The sequence below is a fragment of the Taudactylus pleione genome, unplaced genomic scaffold (genome assembly GCF_031769625.1).
Source record: "Taudactylus pleione unplaced genomic scaffold, aTauple2 ptg000236l, whole genome shotgun sequence".
In the NCBI taxonomy this organism is placed as follows: Eukaryota; Metazoa; Chordata; class Amphibia; order Anura; family Myobatrachidae; genus Taudactylus; species Taudactylus pleione.
The window spans coordinates 5,488,242-5,511,671 of NW_028284638.1; the positions used below are offsets into that span (position 1 = coordinate 5,488,242).

Consider the following 23,430-nt stretch of genomic DNA (forward strand, 5'->3'; position numbering starts at 1 on the left):
GTGGGGGGAGGGTTAGGTTTAGGGCACCCGGGGGGGGGGGGGTTAGGCACCCCCCCGGGAGGGTTAGGGATAGGCTAGGGGGAGGGAGGGTTAGGCACCCCCCCGGGGGACTTAGGTTTAAGCAGCAGGGAAGGGGAGGTTAGGGTTAGGCACCCCTAAGGAGGGGTTTTTACTTACCTTAGGGACGATCGGGATTTCCAACGCTGTCGGGCTTCCGCTGCCGGGCTCTGCTCTTTTGTCGGGCTGCCGCTACCAGGAATCGAACTGCCGGCCATGCGGCAGCCGGGATTTCATACCGAATGCCCGTCAGCATCTTCCCTGAAGGATTCCACGTATAAAAAGATTGAAGCATGTCTTAAAACAATATTTTCATCATCTGGAGCTGTTACTCGTCCAGCTATGGCTGGAGACTAGGTAGCCAAAGCTGTTGAAGAATGGATGGGAGCCTTGGAAAATTCTCTACCAAAAATTCTACTAGAGAACAGATTATATATATCTCCCATATATGGTAAGCGGCTTCCTATCTGGGAGGAGCTGCTGTAGATGCTGGAATTTTAGCTTCTAAAGCATCAGCAGCTTCAATAGTGGCACGCAGGGTCCTTTGGTAAAGATCCTGGAAAGCTGATACAGGATCAAAGAAGGCACTGGACGTTTTCCCTTTATATGGAAAGGTACTTTTTGGAGCAGAGTTGGATAAAATAATAGCTACTCTGGCAGCTTCAAAGTCAGCAGGTCTGCCATCTACAACGACTATAAAGTCTAGGCAGGTTTCTTTTCGGTCCTTCCGTTCTCAGGGACGAGCAAGGAAAAAGCCTTCCTCTAAGATGTCTAGTTTTCGCAGAATATCAAGGCGACAAACTAAGAGGTCTGGCCCGGCAAGACATCCAGCTTCTAAGCCGTACCACAAACCCTCTGCCTGATGGGGCGGGCCTCCTCCAGGGGAATCCCAAGGTGGGAGACCAACTGTCACGCTGGGAGGCGGGTTTTTGAAAGCCAAGGTCTGAGGCTGTGGGAGGAGGCAAAGGCGAGGGGCCTGGACGTATGATCTCCGCATCCACAAGTCTTGGTCGTTGGCTAGAACTAGTCAATGGTGCGGAGTCTAACTCACAAGGAGGTGTTCACCAGTGACTCCTCCAAGCGGGATATGGGCTTGTGCGGCTCTCTGTAAGCAGGTCGCGGTCCTTTGACTTGGTGACCAAGGCCAATAGGCACGTGGGGAGTGGGATAGAACTCCTGGCTGGAGAAAGGCACTTGAGGTGCTGGCTAGAGAGGTGTGGAGATTTATTTATTAGGCTGAGGTAACAGCTGGATATCCCACGAAGTATATACCGGATTGCCGGCCGGAGATCATGCACTAGGGTGCAATGAGACGAAGGGTTAACCTGCACACAGGCTGTGATGGTGAAAGCACTGCGATGAGATGAAGGGTTAACTTGCAAACAGGCTGTGATGGTAAAAGCACTGCGGTGAGATGAAGGGTTAACTTGCACACAGGCTGTGATGGTAAAAGCACTGTGATGAGATGAAAGGTTAACTTGCACACAGGCTGTGATGGTAAAGCACTGTGGTGAGATGGAGGTTAAACTTGCACACAGGCTGTTGCTTAGTAAAGGCACTGTGGAGAGATGGAGGTTAAACTTGCACACAGGCTGTTGACTAGTAAAGGCACTGTGGAGAGATGGAGGTTAGCTTTCACACAGGCTGTTGATAGTAAAGGCACTGTGGAGAGATAGCTCAGAAGCTCTGGAAGAAACACACTGGAAAAACGGGAACCTGGAACGAGACTCCTCTAGTTACACTAGCGGCGTCAATGATTGTTCAGGCAACTACCTGGAGCACAGGAGCCGGATATATACCCCTGGAAGCCTGCTGATAGGCCCACAGCGTCAGCTGACCAGCCGGGCCACTCAGGGAAGGAAGTACTGACATAGGGAAAGTGTCATGGCGGCGCCCATGACGGAAACTGCGATCCCCGCTCACCGGGTCGCCTGACACCACAGCTACAGGGTGAATGCTCAGCTCCTCCCACGTCGCCGCGCCAGCCGCCCGACTGCCTGGGAAGTCAGAGGAAGCCGGCGGGACGGTAAGGGACGGCCAATCCCCGGCTGAACTCTGACACCGACCTCTTCAGTTTGTGGATTGTTAGCATCAAACAACGACAGATGCCTGGGTCCGAGAAGTTTTCTCTCAGGGGTATGCCCTCACTTTCAGGAGGCATCCTCCCAAAAAAATTTTTTGCACAAGGTTTATCCATGTGCCCAAGTTTCGTATCGAAACCCTCCGATCAATTATTTTAGCAATGGAGCCGGGGGATTACATGGTTTCCCTTTACACCGTGCTTGGAACAGAGAGATCAGCCTGTGAGTACACCTGAGAGATAGTAATGCGTAGCAATCTCACCAGAGTCTGCTTATTAGCTGGCCATCCTCGTTTGTGAAAACCATATAATACAAAAGGAGAATCTGATTAACTGAGGGCCTGATTCAGACCCACTCGCAAGCGGCTGTCCGCTCGCAAGTGGGTCGATGGTGTGCACTGAGCATGTGCACGACGGAGGGAGCTCCGTCGTGCGCATGCGCCAGACGCGACGAGCGAAGGAAAGTCCTTCGCTCGTTGTGTCTGATCAAAGGGGGCGTGCTGTCGATGTTGATTGACAGCACGCCCCCTTTGGTAGGCGTGCCGGAACGCCTCCCGTCAGAAGCCGGCCCACTGACATCACTAGTGATGTCAGTGGGAGTGATTTTGGCTCTGATAGAGCCAAAATCACTCCGGAGCTTGCAGTTGAAAACCTCAACCGCAGGCTCCGGCTCGCAGTTTCGATGGTCGCGATGGTCAAGACCATCGCGGCCATCAAACTGCACGCTCGTATAGCCTGTGGGTGGTGACCCACAGCTATACGAGCGTCCAGGAGGACACTCCATTTTCATGGAGGGCGGCCCTCATTCAGAGTGTGCGCTCTGCTCAGAGCGTACGGCTCTGAATGAGGGCCAGAGTTTGTACCCTCCACATAGATACTGAGAGCACGGACTACATCCAGGGAGGCTTCACCTACATAAAGATCTGGAGCCTGAAAAACTGGAACACCAATTTCTTCATTAACATGATAACAGGACACAACCTTAGGAAGGTAACCCTACCTTGTACGAAGAATAGCTTCATCCTGGTAAAAAATCAAAAATGAGGAGCGACAAGACAGCGCTGCCAAATCAGAGACTCTGGACCTCATTCAGAAAAAGCGAGTGCTCGCACTGAATGAGGGCGGCCACTTTTTATTTTTTAACCAGCCTCCTGGCCACTCGCTAAGCTGTGGGTGACCACCCACAGCTTTTGCGAGCGGCCAGGTGATGGTCGCGATCATCAGGCTAGCGACGAGACCCTTGTGGTAGGTCTCGTCTGCTGCAAGCCCCAGTGACCTTCCTGCTCAAATAGAGCAGGAAGCTCACTACTGACATCACGAGTGATGTCAGTAGGGCCGCCCACAAATGGCAGGCGTTCCTTCAGGAAAGCCTCCGTTTGTCCAGCCACCCCCCCTCCCCGCCTACAAAACGTGGCAAGCTGTCGATCAACATCAACAGCCGCCCCGTTTGTAGCGAGCCCCGGAGCTAGTGAATTTCTCACTCGCTGCGGCGCGTGCGCAGTCCCCCACTATCGACCCACTTGCGAGCACAGAGCGCTTGCGAGCGGGTCTGAATGAAGGCCTCTGTTAGCAGAAGAACCACTTAAAACCTACAGAGTCTAGAGGTTCAAATGGGTGAGCTTGTAGTCCCTTAAGAACCAAAGACAAATCCCACGGTGCTGCCGGTGGAACAAAAAGGAGGCTGAACTCGCAGAACTCCTTGAAAAAAAAATTAGAACATCTGGTAATGAGGCAATCTTTCTCTGGAACCAGACTGACAGTGCAGAAACCGGCACCCTCAAAAGTAGCCAGGCGGAAACCATGGTCTAAACCTGCCTGGAAAAAAGCCAGTATCCTGGAAATCCTAAACACCTTAGGATCATACTTACTGTGGAAACACCATTGACCAAAAGAATACCTAACTGTGTAATAGATGCGGGCAGAGGCAGGCTTCCGTGCCCTAAGCATCATTTGAATCACAGAATTGGAAAAACCTTTTGCTCTTAGGATGGAGGATTCAAGAGCCACGCCGTCAAAGCCAAACGAGGTAAGTCCGGATGCCGGCAGGGGCCCTGCGTTAGCAGATCCTGCCATAGAGGAAGAGGAAACAGACTGTCTATTGACAGATTCTGTATGTTGGTGAACCAGTGACGTCTGGGCCAAGCCAGAGCCACCAGTATTACTGTTCCGCATTCCTGCTTGAAATTCGCTATTGCGATCTCGGTACCAATCGCGCATGCAGTTCTGCTGCGAAAGTATGCTAATAAATGCAATCGCAAAGCACTCTCACAGACAACATGTAGGCACCCACTTCCCCTCTTGCACATCCGTAATACCTTGCAATCCAGCCAAAACATCGGTAACATCGAAGTACATCGGAGCCACTCACTCATTTAAGGCAAGTTTGACCCTACAACTAAATTGCTAACTTTCCTGCATGCAGTGAGAGCTCAAGCTGCGTATGCCTTCACAATGGCTAATTTATGCTCACCTTTGTAACAGTGTGTTCAAAAGCACTGGTACACCTGAGTTTCTCCAACCACACCCCCGTCACCACCCCCAACAGTGCTTCCTGTCAATCACTCTGTTTTGGGTCTGTGTAGTCACTGTGAACGCAGTCCTGATCACAGTGGTGCCTTCACGCACTGCGATGCATATGCAAGCAATAATCTGCCTTCTGCATACGCTTTAGCAGTTGCGATACTTGCTGAATCAGGCCCTGGGACTGTTCAGATACAGAGTACCTGGGAGCTCAGTACTGAGCTGTAACTTCAGCAAACAGCGATGTTGTACTGGCAATGAGGGCCAGTCAGGAAATGTAATTTATAGGGGAGGATCCCAAGGGATTCGATGCTGCGATCAACTGGTCTGGAAGCAGCACTCTGAGCAGTGGAAGAGAATCATATGACAGGGACCAACATGGCTGCGTCAATTCTGTTGTTCTAGAGGGAACTTTAGCATGCAGTTTGTATACCATCATGCTGGGGAGACGCTGTGAGCAAGTGCCTGCGGAGAGCCATCTCCATGCTCAGTGACAGGACACTGAGCAGGCAGGGCAGGAGTAGACCTCAGCACCAGCTGGGAGTGATGTGCAGCGTGAGGGGACCTCTGTGCTATCCTGGAGTGATGCACAGGGCAAGCGGATCTCAGCGCTAGCCTGGACAGGCACTGGAGAGGTAAAAATGTGGTTTTAAGTGTCCAGAGTGTGACACAATGCACTCAGGCTGTACTTTGACTTCTATCTCTTTTCATATGAATCTATATGATTTTACTGTGGTGCCTGCAAAAGCTATTGCTAAACAACTTTTTTATTGGATCCAAATGTACTAAGGGCCTCATTCTGCAGCTTTCGCAACTGCGATTACGCACAAAATTGGGGCAATTGATGCGTTTTGCGCATGCGAACACTCCACTGCAAACGGGATGGTGACTATGCAGACCCATCGCAGAGTGATTGACAGGAAGTACCGTTTGGGGGTGGTGACGGGGGATGGTCGGCAAAACGCAGGCGTGCCAGTGCGTTTGAACGCCTTTACAGGGGCATGCATACATCAGCCACTGCGATGCCATATGCAGCTTGGGCTTGCACTGCGTGCGATGAAGTTACAATTCCTGAGTAAGGTCAGACATTGTGCAAGTGTGCGTGAGGCTGCGAATGTACTCGATGTTACCAATGTTTTCGCAATTTTGTCAAGTATTACGAATGTGTGCAAGGTAAGGTGTCCTTATGTTGCGTATGACATTATCATATCTTCGCAGTGAGACTGCGTGCGTAATTGCAGTTGCTATCCGTACTAAATCAGGCCTTAAATCCTCTATGCAGCTAATATGCGATTCATGTGTTTCATCAATGCAGTCAGACTACCCTTGGACATTTACTTGTTTTTTTTGTACAGTATATTGAAACTAATGCGGTCTCTTACCCTGGTGGCCACTAAAAGTATTGCTGTACCCTTCTTATAAACAATTAAGATAAAAGTGTACTAAAACCTATAGGCTGCTGGTATGTGATCTGTATTTTATCTGGGGTGCAGCACTACAAAAATATTTACAATCACATGCTTAAATATTATAGATAAGCAAGAGGCTACGCAGACCGACAGCAGAGTGATTTACAGGAAATGCCATTTGAGGGTGGTGACGGGGGGGACGGGTTGGGCGAACGCAGGCCTGCCAGTGCGTTGCAACGCCTGCATAAATTATCCACTGCGATACCAGATGACGCCTGAGGCGTCATAGCGTGCGCATAAGTAAGCAATTCTGGGCTACTCTGTCCAATGTTACCGATTGTTGCACTATGTTGGTCAAGTAGACGGATGTAAGGGGAAGTGGGCGTACTTACGTCAGGCAGCGTATGCAATGTGAATGCAATCATTAAAATAACACAGCTGATATTAGCAATGCAGGTGAATCAGGCTCTGTATTCTTTATTGAAGCATGAAAGCACAAAATTAGTATGCAATAAAATAAGGAAATGATTTACACTAAAAAGAACATACCTAGGCCAACGGGGGAGCGACTTTTTGCTTTTTGCTGGATTTATTGTGTTGACCTTTTTTAATACATTTCTAATAAAAGTTACATTGTATATATTTTAATCTTTAAGAGTGCCCCCAAATAAGGGCTCTTTTCTTTTCCGCTCTCTTGTAGGAACCCTTCGATGTATCATGATCCACCCACCTCCCAAAGTATTGTGCAACTGTTGTTTCGTAAGAGACTTCAGCAAACTTTCACTCGGCCATCACCATCTGCTACAGGAGGACCATCATTCACCATCTGTGAGGTTTCTCTGCTGTTCTGTCCTGTATAGTTTCAGAACCAATCATGAACATGAGCATATTTAGTGTTCATTCTAGGTCCGGCGCCAGACCTAGAAAGGGGCACTCCTGCGAAAAGGGGGCGTGGCCACAAGAATAGGGGTTGTGCCTTTAAGACGCGTCCCCCTTTTCGTCACTCTTGGGGCGTGCAAGGCACTTCTGGACACGCCAGGCTGCCCCCCCAAGTTCTCCTGTGTCAGTAAATAGATGCCGGGCACATGCGCCCAGCATCTATTCCCCAGTGGTGACTACAGCACCAGCTATTTTTCCCACTCACGGGACATTGTGGCCCACTGGTGGGGACAGCACCCAACAGGTTGTTTTAGCGGGGCACAGAGTCCTACCTGATTTCCAAAGGGCCTTTTGCGGGAACGCTACATGTTCATGTCCTACAAATCTAACTGTTGGGACTCTGGACTGCAGTAACACACTAGCCTAGTTATTAGATCACCCAGAAAGTTTAGGAGGAGACTGAAATGTCTGATGTTTTGCACTGAACATATACTAAATCTTTGGAGAGAATTCAGTTACTGTAGCTGTGGGATTTACCGCAGGTTTTAGCTGCTGGGTTATGTGTTCAGAGCTATTCATTTGGGAAGCCTGTAACTAGCCCCAAGGGTGCACAACACAGATTTCTACTCGCACCCTCCTGTAGCGCAAACAGAAACCTCAGGTAACTAGTGCTTCTGGGGCTACTTGTTGGATTATCACAGGCAGTAATTGTGTAGCCCTGAAGCTCTGGGTTGCTGCACGTTAGCTGCGGGCTTACCACTGAGCAAATAGTTTAACAGCTCCAGGCACTTAACCCGGGAGTTAAAACCCAGCGGCCTAGCGGTAGCACGGATCATTGTTTTATCCTCCTTTATTTTTGATCTTTGTTAACAATCATTGGGCACGATTCAATTCAGCGCGATGTAAATAGCGCCGGGAGATAGCTCCTGGAGCTATTCAATTCATCGCGCTGTTAGGTGGAGGAAGGCTCGTTATCGCGCCTTAAACAGGGTGTTTAGGCGCGATAACGGGCATTCCCAGACCTAACTTCCCGGCGCGAGGCTGATTTCCCGGCGCTAAGGGCAGAAAACAGCCTCGCGCCGGGACTTTTGTCGAATTTCTTCTCTCATCCCCGGAGGAATGAGAGAAGAAATCATTAGTCGGACTTGTCAGCGCGGTGTATTGAATAGCTCCGGGAGCTAACTCCCGGAGCTATTTACATCGCGCTGAATAGAATCGAGCCCATTCAGTGTCCATATTCCAGAGGGTTTTGTTTACTTAGTTTTTTTTAAAGACTTGATGGGCTTGATTCGTTACAGATCGCAACTGCAACAGCATACGCAGATCGGTCGATGGTGCGTACTGCGCATGCATCGCAGTGTGCGTGTGTGAGTTAGCATTGCGTTCGCAATGCGATCAGCTATGTAGATACAAAGTCATTGCAGATCAAGGGATGGGACGTCTGCGTTTTGAGGTGGTGATGGATGGAGTGGTAGGGGAAACACAGACGTGCCTGTCTGTTTGAACACAGTTGCATGGGCATGCATAAATTAGCCACCACGACTACATACGCAGCTTGAGTACTCACTCCGTGCGACAAGGTTACCAATTTCTGAGTAAGGTCAGACCTGTTGTAATTGTGAGTGAGGTGCCGATATTACCTGATGTATACGCAGGACTGTAAGATATTACGGATGTGAGATTGTTGTAGTGGGCATCTCCATGCTGGCTGTGCGACGGCTTTGCGTTTGCACCCATTAGCATATTTTCACAGCAAACCTGCGTGTGTAATCGCAGCCACAATAGCGATCCATGATGAATCAGGCTCTGTATTCTTTATTGAAGCATGAAAGCACAAAATGAGTATGCAATAGAATAAGGAAATAATTATACAATAGTAGTATAGAGCACAGTAGGGGGGTCTTGAGTACACATTTGAGTCTTGCACCAAAGCGTACCCCTAAAACACTTCCAAAGTTGATCATGAAGGGCAGAGGGAAGGGTATTAATGAAGAGCTCTCATGTCTCAAAGAAATGCTGAGTGGACCTCTCTTTCTGTAAGGGAGGTCTCCAACCAATCCATCATGAAGACGTAGAAGAGCTACTCTAAAAAAAAGTGAGAAGGAAGGTATAGTACCCTGTATCCACTGTAAGATGCATTTCTTGGCTGCTGTGGATACAGTCATTAACAATTTATTTGCCCCCTAACCACAAGAGATAAGGAGACTAAATGACCCACACTTGGGTCCAGAATCTCCGAATCACTGGGCATGCCCAAAGACAATGTACCAGGTCTGCTCTTGGGGTACCACAGTTGGGACAAGAGTGACCCTCCACGAAAACCAATCAGATATCTACAATGTGGGGATAAATATGCCCTGTGGAAAAAGTTAAAAAAAGAGCAAGGCCACTAGGAGCAACCGAATAGATTCGCGAAGTGTCCGTGACAATAGGGACGTAGTCATAGAAAAATGCTCCCTCCACTGTTACATTTAGTACATCATATTGCAATGGTGTATTTACAAAAGTAGAATGTACTGATATTGCATTATGTGAAGGGTTCTTAGTTGACAATAGGCGGTCTAGTGGATTGTTATGATCAGTTGGGGATAGTATCCTACAAATAATAGCTGTATAACACAGAGCCTTAAACTATGCCAAAGGATATGGTCTTATCACGGTATTCCATTCAGAGGCTTGTAGAACAGTCAAAGGTTTCCTTGTCTGGGCATTAATGAATTCTAGGAACAACAATCAACAGAGAGCAGGGCGCTTAGAGAAAGTCCAGAATACGTGATGATTATAAAACAGTGATATATATGCCCTCGGCGCTGCAGGTCCCAAGAAACCTACTGTGAAGGTTCCAGAAAAATAGAGCCAGAAAAATTACAAATAAGACTTGCGCTGCTGATGCATAATAAATCACTGTTTAATAATAAATTCCACAAGGGAATATCGATGTATCGAATACACAATAAAACACATAAGTAAAAATCAATAATACAGGTGGGTATATAAAGGATCTCACATGTAGAATAGTAAGGAAAAATAGAGAAACTGAATCAAATCAAGAGATATACAATATGAAGAATAAAACCACAGTGGGAAACAAAGTATCGTTTCCTAAAAAAGAAAAACCAGCTGGTAGCTAAAAAAGGGAATGATCGAATTCCGTTTGAATAGGTGATGGGCCTCCTTGGCACAACAGAGTCTGTTGGGGAATCAAAGGTGAGCACAAATCCTCAATAGGTACGTTGAATGTTACCCACTTAGTAAATATACAGCAAGACAAATGACTAAGGGTAATTCAAACAGGTAATGTGCCTACTTAGCATGACATAGTCAGTTAGAGGTTTAAAATATTCCCTTTGTAGGGCACAATTCCTCAGTTGGCACACTAGATGCTCCTACTGGTAGTATGTAATGATGGTAAGTGGATACTCACGGTGAGGTGGACACACCTTGAAGGTTACCTAAATAAAGCACAAACTAAATACGTATGTATATGGTCCCGTAGATGATGTGCACAGATCAACTCACAGTTAGATGTATAAATCTTGGAGTAATAATAGTGCCGTGTGTCCCTGGTATTCAACACGGACTAATGAGGTCTGCGCTGTAGATAGAGCGCATATATATGTAAAACAGCTGTGAGGAAGTACACCTGATCAATCCGAGCGTCCTCGGAGATCGGTGAATGGTGGAAAAGCCGTGCTGGAATCCGGTAAGAGTGCTGGAATCCGGTATGAGTTCAGTGTAGACAAATGCAGTCTCCAAGAGCGGGACCAAGGCGATCCGCCTGTCTCCACGGCACAAATGCAGCAATTGACAACCGGCAACAGCAGACGAGGCAGCCGGACAATACAGTGTCTCTGGAGATCAGGTAACAAATAAACCCTTGGGAGCAGTTCAAGATAACCGGCAATGGCAACTAGAGCAGCCGGACACTCCGGTGTCTCTGTCTCTGGAAGTCAGGTATCAATGAAGCCCTTAACGCGTTTCGTCACGCTCACGTGACTTTCTCAAAAGGTGTGGCTTCAGACCTCGGATGCACCTTATATATACATCCCATAGAATCGTAGCAGGTGAGAAAATAAATTAATCAAAACAGAGGTAAAAGTTCTTAAAGAGACATTGACTAAAAATAACATAGTGAACATATGCAGACTAATCTGGCAATAAAAAATAACGTGACGAAACGCCTTAAGGGCTTCATTGATACCTGACTTCCAGAGACAGAGACACCTTGGTCCCGCTCTTGGAGACTGCATTTGTCTACACTGAACTCATACCGGATTCCAGCACTCTTACCGGATTCCAGCACGGCTTTTCCACCATTCACCGATCTCCGAGGACGCTCGGATTGATCAGGTGTACTTCCTCACAGCTGTTTTACATATATATGCGCTCTATCTACAGCGCAGACCTCATTAGTCCGTGTTGAATACCGGGACACACGGCACTATTATTACTCCAAGAATTATACATCTAACTGTGAGTTGATCTGTGCACATCATCTACGGGACCATATACATACGTATTTAGTTTGTGCTTTATTTAGGTAACCTTCAAGGTGTGTCCACCTCACCGTGAGTATCCACTTACCATCATTACATACTACCAGTAGGAGCATCTAGTGTGCCAACTGAGGAATTGTGCCCTACAAAGGGAATATTTTAAACCTCTAACTGACTATGTCATGCTAAGTAGGCACATTACCTGTTTGAATTACCCTTAGTCATTTGTCTTGCTGTATATTTACTAAGTGGGTAACATTCAACGTACCTATTGAGGATTTGTGCTCACCTTTGATTCCCCAACAGACTCTGTTGTGCCAAGGAGGCCCATCACCTATTCAAACGGAATTCGATCATTCCCTTTTTTAGCTACCAGCTGGTTTTTCTTTTTTAGGAAACGATACTTTGTTTCCCACTGTGGTTTTATTCTTCATATTGTATATCTCTTGATTTGATTCAGTTTCTCTATTTTTCCTTACTATTCTACATGTGAGATCCTTTATATACCCACCTGTATTATTGATTTTTACTTATGTGTTTTATTGTGTATTCGATACATCGATATTCCCTTGTGGAATTTATTATTAAACAGTGATTTATTATGCATCAGCAGCGCAAGTCTTATTTGTAATTTTTCTGGCATTAATGAATTGTCTGACAGATTTAAGATCCGCAGTGGACCATACAGTGAAAGGATCTCCTGCATCCCCGCGTTGCAAATTTGGGTTGTTTAATAAAGGGAGAAAAAGAGTTAAGTTTGTGGTGGAGGATATCCAAACTTGGCAAGTGGACATCAGAAAGTGCTTAGCTTGAACTGAGGCAGGTTCTTTGAAATCTTGTAGGTGGAGGAATGAGATTAAGATGTTCCTTGTAAGGAATTCAGGGCCCGATTCAGAGATGAACGCTAACCCGATGTCTAGCGTGCATTTTCGAGGTTTTGGAGTCTGCACTAGCGCAGGAATCGTTCTCAACATGTGCAGAAGGACTTCTGCGATCTCGCACACAGCTCCCCCAAGCCTCTGCCTGATTGACATGCAGAAGCGTGTGGAGGGCAATGCGGGGACAGCCTGCATTCCCGGAAATGGGGCATGTCGCCCCCATTTTCTTGGGGTGCTGAGGCCAGGGACTGAGTCCATAGACACAGACTTCCCAGCCTTGCTAGCAGCCAGGAGCAGGCCAGCCTGTATAAGTGATGATGATCCTAGGCTGAAACCTCGGTTGCAGCACTAAGCAGATGCTGACAAGAGGAGTCTCTAGCATTCCCGCTAGCCTGTTTTAGTGGGGCGCTGCGCCCTGCCCTCCTTCTGGAGGGCAAAAAGCGCCCTGCCCCCACCGTGCACCGCACCAAGACAGCCTGCGGGTGCCGTCTTCACCTGCAGGTCGCAGTGTCCCACGGGTGGGGAAATGTGCGGTCACCGCCGGTGATTAGACGCTGGGCACATGCGCCCCGGCACCTATTCTACCTGTCAACAGCGCTTGGGGACTGCCCGGCGTGTCCGTAAGTGCCGGGCACGCCCCCAAGAGTGACAAAAAGGTGATGCGTCTTATGGACACACACCCTTTTCAATGGCCACTCACCCTTTTCGGGTGCGCGGAAGTGCCCTCTCAAGCTCTGGCACCCTGCCTGCCGCTGGAGCTAGAGTGAACACTAAGTCTCTTCTCTACAGATGCCTCCTGTCTTCAGTGCCGGCTGCGAGGCTGTTTGTGCCACGCTAAGCTGGAACGCTGCCAGCGCTTTTGGCAGATTTCTCCTTGCACCCTCAGGGGGGTGCGTGAAAAAATTCTTTAGTCGGACCACACAGCGCAATGAATTGATTAGCCCTGGGAGCTCCCTCCTGGGGCTATTCATCAATGCTTTCAATTGAAATGCTGCCCCTGGTAGAGGTTGTGCACTCTGAATGTTAAGAGTGGTAATGCACACAGGTAATGGATGTGCACTCTGTAGACTGAATAATAATGCAAGCAGGTGTAGGATGTGCACTCTGTAGTTAAGTGTGACTGCACAGGACAGTAGTGGGTTCTGGAAGCTGGAGAGGATTAGCAGTGTGGGAACTGATCAGGATTGGAAGCAGAAACAAACCAGGAGAAACTGAGTAGAGAACAGGAACTGATGAACTCAGAGCTTGAGCATACCCCATTAGAGGTGACCAGACAGCAGATTCAGCAAACTAATCAGCAATCAGGAAGTGGAGTTGCTGATACTGGAACCAGGAACTGGTAAGATACAAGTTGTACTGGCAATTAGCAGATGCAACTGAAGGATTTAAACAAGACACTCTGATCATTGGGAGAAACCGGAGTCAGAGTCCAACATGGCGGCGCCCATGCAGAGTAGAGGGAGTCTGAGATTGTTGTGCGACAGCCGGTTTGGAGCAGCCCACACGAAAATATAGAGCGGTCGAATTTTCAAAGTTGACAGAGAAGCCCAAAGCCAATAAGAATTCCTGGATTCGCTCAATTAGGGGCCCAAGAGCCTTCTCTGGAATATATATATATATATATATATATATATATATATATAAAGATATCATCAGCAAAAGCTGATATATTGACCGCTGTATTCCCAACTTGAATACCTCTGAATGGTGTCCAATCCTGAAGAACTCTGAGCATGGGATCCAAGGCTACGTTGAAAGACAAGAGGGGACAGTCCCGTTTGGTACCTCAAGACATCACAAGTTTATCACTAATATTGTCATTAATTAACAAGAATGTGGAGTGAAGAGTGTAAAAGAATTTAATGAGGACATGAAGCAAGGACCAAATCCCCATCTATTCACAATATAAATTAGGCTAAAAAAATTCATATCAAAGGCCTTAGTAGCATCAAGGCCAAGTAGCATATTAGAGGTGTGACCGCAGCCACAGCTGCAATGGAAGTGTGAATACATTTAGCAAAGCCGAATTAATTCTGTTAGTAAAGAGGATAAAAAGGTTTGCAATCATCAATTTGAAGTGTACATTGAGTAGAGTGATCGGGCGGTATGAAGATGGTTTGGGTATAAGTGTGGTAAATGCTGAGTTGAAACTCAGGAATAATGGGGTATCCTCCTGAATGCATAGGAAGAGTTCACATAGAACAGGAACAATATCATAGTTTATAGTACTCCCCAGTATAAACCATCAGGCCCCGGGGATTTAGTGAAGTGGATGGTAGATATAGCCAGAGTTATCTCAGTTTCAGTGATGTCGGCCTCTGGGTTTTATTTATTGTATGTTTTTAACACAGTACATGGGATTATAAATTAAGTGTTGATTTTATATCCATTCACAGGGACTGTAATTCATATTTAATGATTGCCAAATAAGCACTTATCAGCAGTATATTATTTGTGTGGGAATTGACAATTCCTTTTTGCAGCAGCAGAGTTTTGGCTTTATAATTATTTCTAATAGCTTCCTCCCACTGTGCCTTAGGGTGTTTTTGCTATTTTACACGAGCAGAAAGGACTTGCCCATTGGTCCAGCTAAATATAACCCTGATTTGGTAACTACCCCATCTCCAGATTGGCAACCTGTACACAGCACTCCCAAGGACTGGTCTAGTATTTCAAGTGCTTATTTGAATTTATGGCCACCTCAGAAGGTGCAAACAGAAATGATGGACTATCGCTTCACCAGCTCCCAGTGGCACCAACAATTGAATATTGCTCGTAATTTAGGCTGAGAGCAGCGGGTGCCCAACAATTGCAAGCCCCCCAAACAGTGCAGGACTAAATAACACAGTGCCATGCTGAATGTATACTAATGAACGTAACACCACTCAGTGCCAAGGTGAATAAATCACACACAATGGCAGGCAGTAACACAGTGACTGGCACAGTAGTGTACAAATCACAAAACATGTACATGGCATCACATAACAGGATGGACCCAGTATACCCTGATATACACCGCCAGGGCATATCCTGTGCACAGTGTACCAGGATGAAGAGTGTCCATTGTGTTTTGCAATATTACACAGAAAAACTCATCTTTCTGACTAGGATATTAATGATAAAGTGTTTCCAGTGATGAATAATTCTGATAGCAATAAGTACTAATACATATTTTCCTAGTGTCCACTCTGACCATGTGATAGAATCACCTAGTGAGCCATATGGGAAAGATGCTGATTACCTAGTTACCTCCTGTAGCCGCGATATAATGCTGCGATCTGGTGTCTCTGTATCAGCCTCGGTGCTGCTCTGTGTGTGCTGCACGTCCCGCATCTGTACACACCACACACATGTGTTGTGCAGCACAGACACTTCCGGCTGAGTGTTGTGCACATACAAAGCAAAGACCCACCCAGCCACACAGCACCGGGGAACGGCGTACACATTCCTCATGAACCAGCCATAACAACGGTCCCTATACCCAGAGACAGGAGCGGCGCGCAGAGCACACGGGGGAACTAGCAGACAGCGGCAGGCGGAACGTTGAGTCAGGGGCCGGGGAGGAGAGGAACAGAGGACGGCGCACTCCTGCACCCGGAAGTGGCCTCTCATCCCCCGCTCCTGTGTGTGTGCCGGGTACTGGTATCAGGTACTGGTTTTGTGATAGAAGCAGCAATATACAGTAGGACACACCTAACACGCAGGAGCTCAGGCGCTCGGTACCCGGCCAGGCTGTGCTGTAATATGGGAAAACCCCTGATAAGTAGCACCTGGGCGGTATATAGCCTTCACCTCCAGGGATCTAGCTACATTGTGCTCATCATTTCCTTCACAGAGGGCATTACTGATTCCACACACAGATGAGTGGTGTATATCTCATAACGCAATAGGTTGCCAACCATCAGTAAATGGGGTCAGTTTTTATCATCCATAAATAAACAATATGTACCGAGAGCCAGATCTAATGATGGCGACTGACCGATTTATTTGGTAAGCATACACTATATAATTATCTGTCCAATGTGGCTGGTTGGAATGAAAAGCTGGTAATGTATGGGAGCAAGTGACAGTCGATCATATGGTGTTAAACACTGGAAAATTTACAAATATGTTTGTTCAAAATTGGTTAAATTTGTTTGATTTAACCAATTTGCCTGAGAACGACCATTTTTGTCTATTTTCCCGTTTGTCAGCAAATGGACGATTGGCATTTTCTCTCATACACTACCAGCTTTTCATTCCAACCAGACAGATAATTGTATTGTGTATGCCCAAACTTTACCAATCGGCGGCTCAATATGTCTGGCCAGACATCACAAGTGGACGGGCATTTAAATTTGCCTGCCCAAGTTGTGATGTCAGTGTTGGCGGTTCCTGTGGCCAGTGTACAGGTCAGTTGGTGGGTTGTCCGTACACAGCCGGCAGATATGCACGATATATCTGCATGATATATTGCATCCGTCGTGTTGCACGGCTGCACGATATATCAGTGATCAACGTAATTCACAGGTATATCGTGTGCACACAAGAGACAAAACACTTAATATATAGTTTATCGGCTGTATGAGGTTTTGCAATATATATTTTATATAGCAGTTTCCTTGCTGTGGACAAGTCTAAAGATATTTAATTTACTTCTTTCTGAATTGATCTCACTGATATCGTCCTCTTTCTGCCACTAGTTACAAGGATTAAAAATGATAAAAAAAAAAAAAAATGTCCTCATCACCATCAGAAAAAAGTCCATGCCCCTAGAGCCTGACAGCACAGAGGGCATTGTCACTGAGGAAATTATGTGCCCTAATCTACAACCTTAATGTGGATTCACTGTATTTTATCCAGTCAGTTTTATGACTTGGGAAATAATATGGGTAAAATAATCATAGAATTAAGACAAATGTGCAGTTTTATCCTATTAGATAATTTCTTGGGATGCAGCAGATATTGGGCCGTATTCAATTAGTTTCGCACCCGCTATACTTTTTCTACTTCAGGGTCCATAGGGTATCCACAGGATACCTTGGGGTATAGGTGTGATGTCAGTCATCGGGCACCATAGAGTTAAGCTTTCAGCCTCCCAGGATGCACTAGGGTCCCCCTCCTATACCCCGCCCCGAGCCAAGGCACCTCAGTTTAGTTTGGTGCCCGGCCGGAGTCGGGTGCACCTGTTGGAGTGGGGGCTAAGAAGAGCCCCTGAAGCTTTCCTGCATGCAGCTGTGGCTGCACATCTGGATGTACAGCATGGACAGTCAGTCCTGACGCCCATGCTGTCTTCCCTACACCCCCGCCGGTACCAGAACGCCAGTACCGATCCAGGGATGCTGGTGAGCATCTGGGGTCACAGCTAGCGGTAACCCCAGATGTTCCGGACCATGGCCGGATTCAAGGGGGACAGCAAGGTAAGCAGCGGGGTCCCGCGGTGGGTCCCCGCTGTTACATGGTCCAGAGTCCCCAGGCAGGGGGCTCCCTGGGGACTGGCTGCAGCGTGGAGCCAGGCGACCAACCTGCGCTTCCACTACCCCCTGGGACAGCGGACCGCAGCAGAGCGGTAGCGCTGCGGCGTCCCGGGGGTTAAATGCATGCCAGGGGAGCGCGCCTTCCCTGTCTCACAGCCGGCGCCTCCCCCGCAGCACACAGCCCTCTCTGCACACTGCCGACTGGCCCTGTGGCAGTGCTCCTCCCCCAGGCCAGCCTCCTCTCTGCTCCTCGGCGGCCATCTTCCTGAACGCATGGTGAACGCTGCTGGAAGCCTGGACGGAGGCATCGTGGTCTGGGTCCCCCCGCATACCTCTCCTCCGCTGTGGTCAGGTCTGTGTATGCAGCGCTGTGTCCTACCAGACTCTTTGTCTGCGTAGTTGAGTGATCAGCGCTGGTTAGTGCAGGAATTGATTTTCTTTGCATTGTATGTGACTGTGCTAGCGCTGCTGCCTGTATCTTCTATTCTGACTGTCAGCTTTATTACTGTCCCTGTTATTTCTGCTAAGCCCTTGCGGTGCGGTGCTGCAGGGTAGTCTCTCGCCTCTTTAAAATACAATTGGTGAGAGGGGTCACATACTTGGTACCGTCATGTCTGAAAGTGATTTTCCTCTCCGGCTACAGTGTACTACGTGTAAAGTACCTTTAGCGGAGGGGGAGGGTAGCGCGGAGGGCCTCTGCCGGCAGTGTTTGTCAATGGCGCGGCCTATTACGGTTACAGCATCGGTACAGGAGCCGCCCTGGGCTTGTTTCGCTCAGGCGCTTACAACCTTAGTGGGCCAGTTAGCTCCGCAGCCCGCGTTTACGCAGATGGGTTTGTCCCAGCAGTCCGTGGTGTCATCACCCATGCAGGGTTTCCCAAGACAATTGGTGGTACCCCACAGTCTCCCTATTTCCCCTCTCCCGGTTTCTCAGGAGCCGGCGTGGGTTAACTCCCTGACGAGTTCTGTACAGCACTTGTCGGATGTGTTGCAAGGGGAGTCTGTGATGCGGCCACATAAACGGCCGGTGGCGTCTCTGTCCGCTCCTTATGAGGATGACGAAGGGACGTCTGATGATGGGGAGATTCTGGATCCTTACGATCAGGAACCTCTCCATACTAAGGACGCAGATGCTAGGTCCAAGGTGTATATTCCTGGACTTATTCGGGCAGTCCGCACAGCCTTGGTGATTGAGGACGAAGTTCCCCCAGCGGCTAAATCCAAGTATGCCTTTTTTAAGGATGTGAAGGGTGACGCCACAGTCTTTCCTCTTTCGGGTCAGTTAGTGGACTATTTAGAGGAGGCGTGGAAACAGCCTGGCAAGCGATACCAGCCGCAGAGGCGCCTGGCGGTGGCTTATCCGTTCGCGGATAATTATTGTGCTAAGTGGGAATCCCCTCCACAGGTGGATTCTCACGTGACCCGTCTTGTCCGTAGTGCCACATTGCCGATGCCATCCATGTCCTCCCTTAAGGATGCTACGGACCGCAAGGTGGAGATCTGCCTGAAGTCCGCTTATTCCCTTGCGGGGGGGGCAGCGCGGCCGGCTATGGCCATATGCTGGGTTGCCAGAGCGATGGAGCGCTGGACGGATTCATTAGAGGCGTCTTTTGATTCCGACTGTCCGGCCGATCAGGCGGAGTTGATTGGTAATCTCCGTGATTCGGCCACTTATATCAACGAGGCGGCCTTAGACATTAGTACTCTGGTGTCTCGAATTTCTTCAGCAGCAGTGGCTGCTCGTCGCACCTTGTGGTTGCGATCCTGGAAGGCGGACGCTGATTCCAAAAAGGGCTTGGAGGCGTTGCCCTTTAACGGAGAAGTTCTCTTCGGTCCGGATCTGGACAAAATTGTGGCCACGCTGGCGGCAGCCAAATCGGCATGTCTCCCGTCGGCCGCTGCTCCTTCTGGTTCAGGACCATCGTCCTTTCGGTCTTATAGGGCCCAGGGCAGGCCCAAACCACAGTCTTTTCCTCGACAGGCTGCTCCCAAGAAATCGGCCAAGCCCCGGAAGCAGGCATGGAGTACCAGACGTCCGGCCCCTAAGTCAGATGACAAGCCTGCGGCCTGACGGTCCGGGCCTCCCTTTGGGGGATCCCAAAGTGGGAGGCCGCCTGCTGCAGTTCGCCCGGGGTTGGTCGGTCACCACGACCGACACTTGGGTACTCGAGGTGGTCTCCCACGGGTACGCCCTCTCTTTCCGGCACAGACCCCCGGCTCGATTCTTCACCACGGGTCTACCATCAGACCGGAACAAGGCCACGGAGCTGCGGAAGGTCTTGCACACTATGCTCCAGGCTGGCGTTATAGTGCCTGTTCCATTCTCCCATAGGGGCCAGGGTTTCTATTCAAATCTTTTTTTGGTGCAGAAACCCAATGGGTCGTATCCGATTCTCAACCTCAAAGCTCTCAACAAGTCTTTGCGGGTGCCGAAGTTTTCGGATGGAGACCCTACGGTCCATCATTCTGGCACTGGGGACTACATGGTGTCATTGGACATACAGGACGCTTACCTGCATGTCCCTATTCTTTTGCGCCATCAACAGTTCCTCAGGTTTGCAATCCGCAGCGACCATTTTCAGTTTAGGGCGTTACCTTTTAGCCTGGCGACAGCACCGCGTGTGTTCACCAAGGTGATGGCGGTCATGGCGGCTTCTCTGCGGCTGCAGGGAGTCCGCATGTTGCCGTACTTGGACGACCTTTTATTAGTGGCAGGATCTCCAGAGCTCCTTCTACGCCACTTGGACCTGACCATTGCGCTACTGCAACGGCACGGCTGGTTAATAAACTGGCAGAAGTCCACTCTAATCCCGTCTCGGCGGATTCTGCACCTCGGAGCCTTATTGGACTCGGGACAGCAAAGGATCTTTGTGACGGGGGAAAAGATCTCTGCTTTACAGTCAAGGGTGCGCAGTTGTCTGCACAGCCGCCGGGTGTCTCTACACTCGGCGATGAGGTTACTGGGCTCCATGGTGTCGGTGTTCGACATGGTGGAATATGCCCAGTTTCACTCCAGACCTTTGCAGCACCTGATCCTGTCCAAGTGGAACGGGCTGCCTCAGTCTCTAAAGTCCCAGACGATAGTGCTCTCCCCGGAGGTTCGCCTGTCCCTTGCCTGGTGGTTGCAGACGACCCATCTCAGCAAGGGACGTCCATTCTGGGTACCAAATTGGGTCCTGTTGACAACGGACGCCAGTCTTCGGGGCTGGGGAGCAGTTTCGGGTCCACACTTGTTCCAGGGCAGGTGGACGCCGACAGAAGCGGAGCTTCCAATAAATATCTTGGAACTCCGTGCGGTCTTCAATGCTCTCCAGCAGGCACATCGGGTTCTCCAGGGTCGCCCAGTGCAGGTCCAGTCGGACAACGCTACCACCGTGGCCTACATAAACAGGCAAGGAGGAACCCGAAGTCGGGCGGCTCTCGTAGAGGTGTCTCGGATCCTGGTATGGGCGGAGCGCAATCTTCCAGCCATATCAGCGGTCTTCATCCCGGGAGTGCTAAATTGGGCGGCGGACTTTCTAAGTTGCCAGGACGTTCATCCGGGGGAATGGTCCCTGCATCCGGACGTTTTCCAACTGCTGGTGGACAGGTGGGGTCTTCCAGAGATCGACCTCATGGCGACCCGGCACAACAACAAGTTGCCGGTGTACGGGTCTCGCACAAGAGACGAAAAGGCGTCTCTGGTGGATGCTCTGTCCGTCCGGTGGACGTTCCGGTTCGCATACCTGTTTCCTCCGGTTTCCCTTCCACGGGTAATCCGGAAATTCAAACAGGAAGGAGGGACGCTCCTGTTGATAGCTCCCGCGTGGCCCAGACGGCACTGGTTCTCAGACCTTCAGGGTCTGTCCGTGGACAGTCCTCTGCAGTTGCCGCTGCGACCGGACCTTCTGTTGCAGGGTCCTTGTCTTCACCCGGACCTGACTCGGCTGTCTTTGACGGCGTGGCTGTTGAGACAGCCATGTTGAGGTCCAGGGGGTTTTCCAGCTCTGTTGTGCGTACCATGTTACGAGCTCGGAAACCGTCTTCCGCGAGAATATACCATCGCGTGTGGCATACGTTCTTCCAGTGGTGTCGACCGAGAGGTTATGCACCGTGGGAGTTTCGTCTGACCTAGGATACTCGCCTTCCTACAAGCGGGACTAGATCATGGGCTTCGCCTTGCTTCTTTGAAGGTACAGGTTTCGGCCCTGTCTGTCTGGTTTCACCGTAGGATTGCTACAATCCTGGATGTGCGCACCTTTATGCAAGGTGTTCTCCGCATTCAGCCGCCCTTTGTTCCACCTGTGGCGCCTTGGGATTTGGCTGTGGTCCTGAGGGCTCTTCAGGGACCGCCGTTTGAACCACTGGGCTCAGTGGATCTTAAATGGCTAACAGCTAAGACTGTTTTCCTTCTGGCCATAGCTTCGGCCAGACGTGTTTCTGATTTAGGGGCTCTTTCTTGTAGACCCCCTTTCTTGATTTTTCATGGGAACAGGGCAGTGCTTCGCACTCGGCCTGAATTTCTTCCCAAAGTTGTTTCCCAGTTTCATGTTAACGAGGAAATAGTTGTTCCGGCCTTTAACTCACCTGGCCTTTCCGTTTGGTGAGGCCACTTTGGATGTTGTGCGGGCCTTAAGGACTTATGTTGACCGCACTTCTTCGTTTAGGAAGTCTGACGCCTTGTTTGTCCTCTATGGCTTCCGTAAAAAGGGTTGGCCTTCTTCAAAGCCAACTTTGGCAGCCTGGATCCGTATGGCTATTTCTGAAGCTTATCTTCATGAAGGTCTGCCGGTTCCTCCTTCTGTGAAGGCTCATTCCACTAGGTCTGTGGGTCCTTCGTGGGCAGCTCGACGTGGTGCCTCTACAGTCCAGATCTGCAAGGCTGCTACGTGGTCCTCTGTCCATACCTTCGTGAGGTATTACAGGTTTGACACCTTCGCCTCTCAGGATGCTTCCTTCGGGCGGCGGATTCTCCTTTCAGCACAGGAGCGTCCCCACCCTTAAAGGATACTGCTTTGGGACATCCCCAAGGTATCCTGTGGATACCCTATGGACCCTGAAGTAGAAAATATGAGATATGGTAAGAACTTACCTTTGTTATCTCTATTTCTACGAAATCCATAGGGTTCCACAGGACTCCCGCCCTGTCGCACCTGTGCTGCAGATGGGCTTTGTTCTGGTCACCGGTTTTTCCGTCTCCCTCTAGTGAGAGTGTGATTCTTGTGTGTATCCAGATCTTCTTTCCCTCTCTTCCTTCTCCTCCTCCGGTCTATGGCTTGGTAACTAACTGAGGTGCCTTGGCTCGGGGGCGGGGTATAGGAGGGGGACCCTAGTGCATCCTGGGAGGCTGAAAGCTTAACTATATGGTGCCCGATGACTGACGTCACACCTATACCCCAAGGTATCCTGTGGAACCCTATGGACTTCGTAGAAATAGAGATAACAAAGGTAAGTTCTTACCATATCTCATATTTTCGCGGATTTCAACTTTTCGCGGCTAATTGAATACGGGTCATTGCGTAACTTAATGTAGATGCATACTGTAGAGGTTCCCTTAAATACCAGAGATTTGTAGTTATCCTCATAAAATTATTACCTCTCACTCTCTTAAGTGATACATAACATTCACCTAAAGAATAGTTTTGTGGATGTCAAGCGTACTCAGGGCCTGATTAA

General features: G+C 49.1%; 2 protein-coding genes across 5 annotated transcripts in view; one reads left to right on the forward strand and one right to left on the reverse strand.

Annotated features, from left to right (window-relative positions):
• Positions 1-15,918, reverse strand: part of GSTCD (glutathione S-transferase C-terminal domain containing) — a 221,224-nt gene extending 205,306 nt beyond the window's left edge. The window contains exon 1 of one of the 3 annotated variants that reach the window (XM_088479481.1): positions 15,732-15,918. In XM_088479481.1, coding sequence (XP_088335607.1) covers positions 15,732-15,772 — 41 coding nt within the window. In that variant the 5' untranslated portion in view covers positions 15,773-15,918. Of the gene's footprint in view, positions 1-15,560 lie in introns of all 3 variants that reach the window. The other 2 variants (XM_088479480.1, XM_088479479.1) reach the window with 2 other exon arrangements.
• The window catches only part of INTS12 (integrator complex subunit 12), a 37,782-nt gene continuing 29,995 nt past the window's right edge, over positions 15,644-23,430 (forward strand). Inside the window, exon 1 of one of the 2 annotated variants that reach the window (XM_088479482.1) lies at positions 15,644-15,968. The gene's annotated coding sequence lies outside the window, so the exon portion shown is untranslated. Of the gene's footprint in view, positions 15,969-16,187; positions 16,233-23,430 lie in introns of those variants that run through there. The other variant, XM_088479484.1, reaches the window with a different exon arrangement.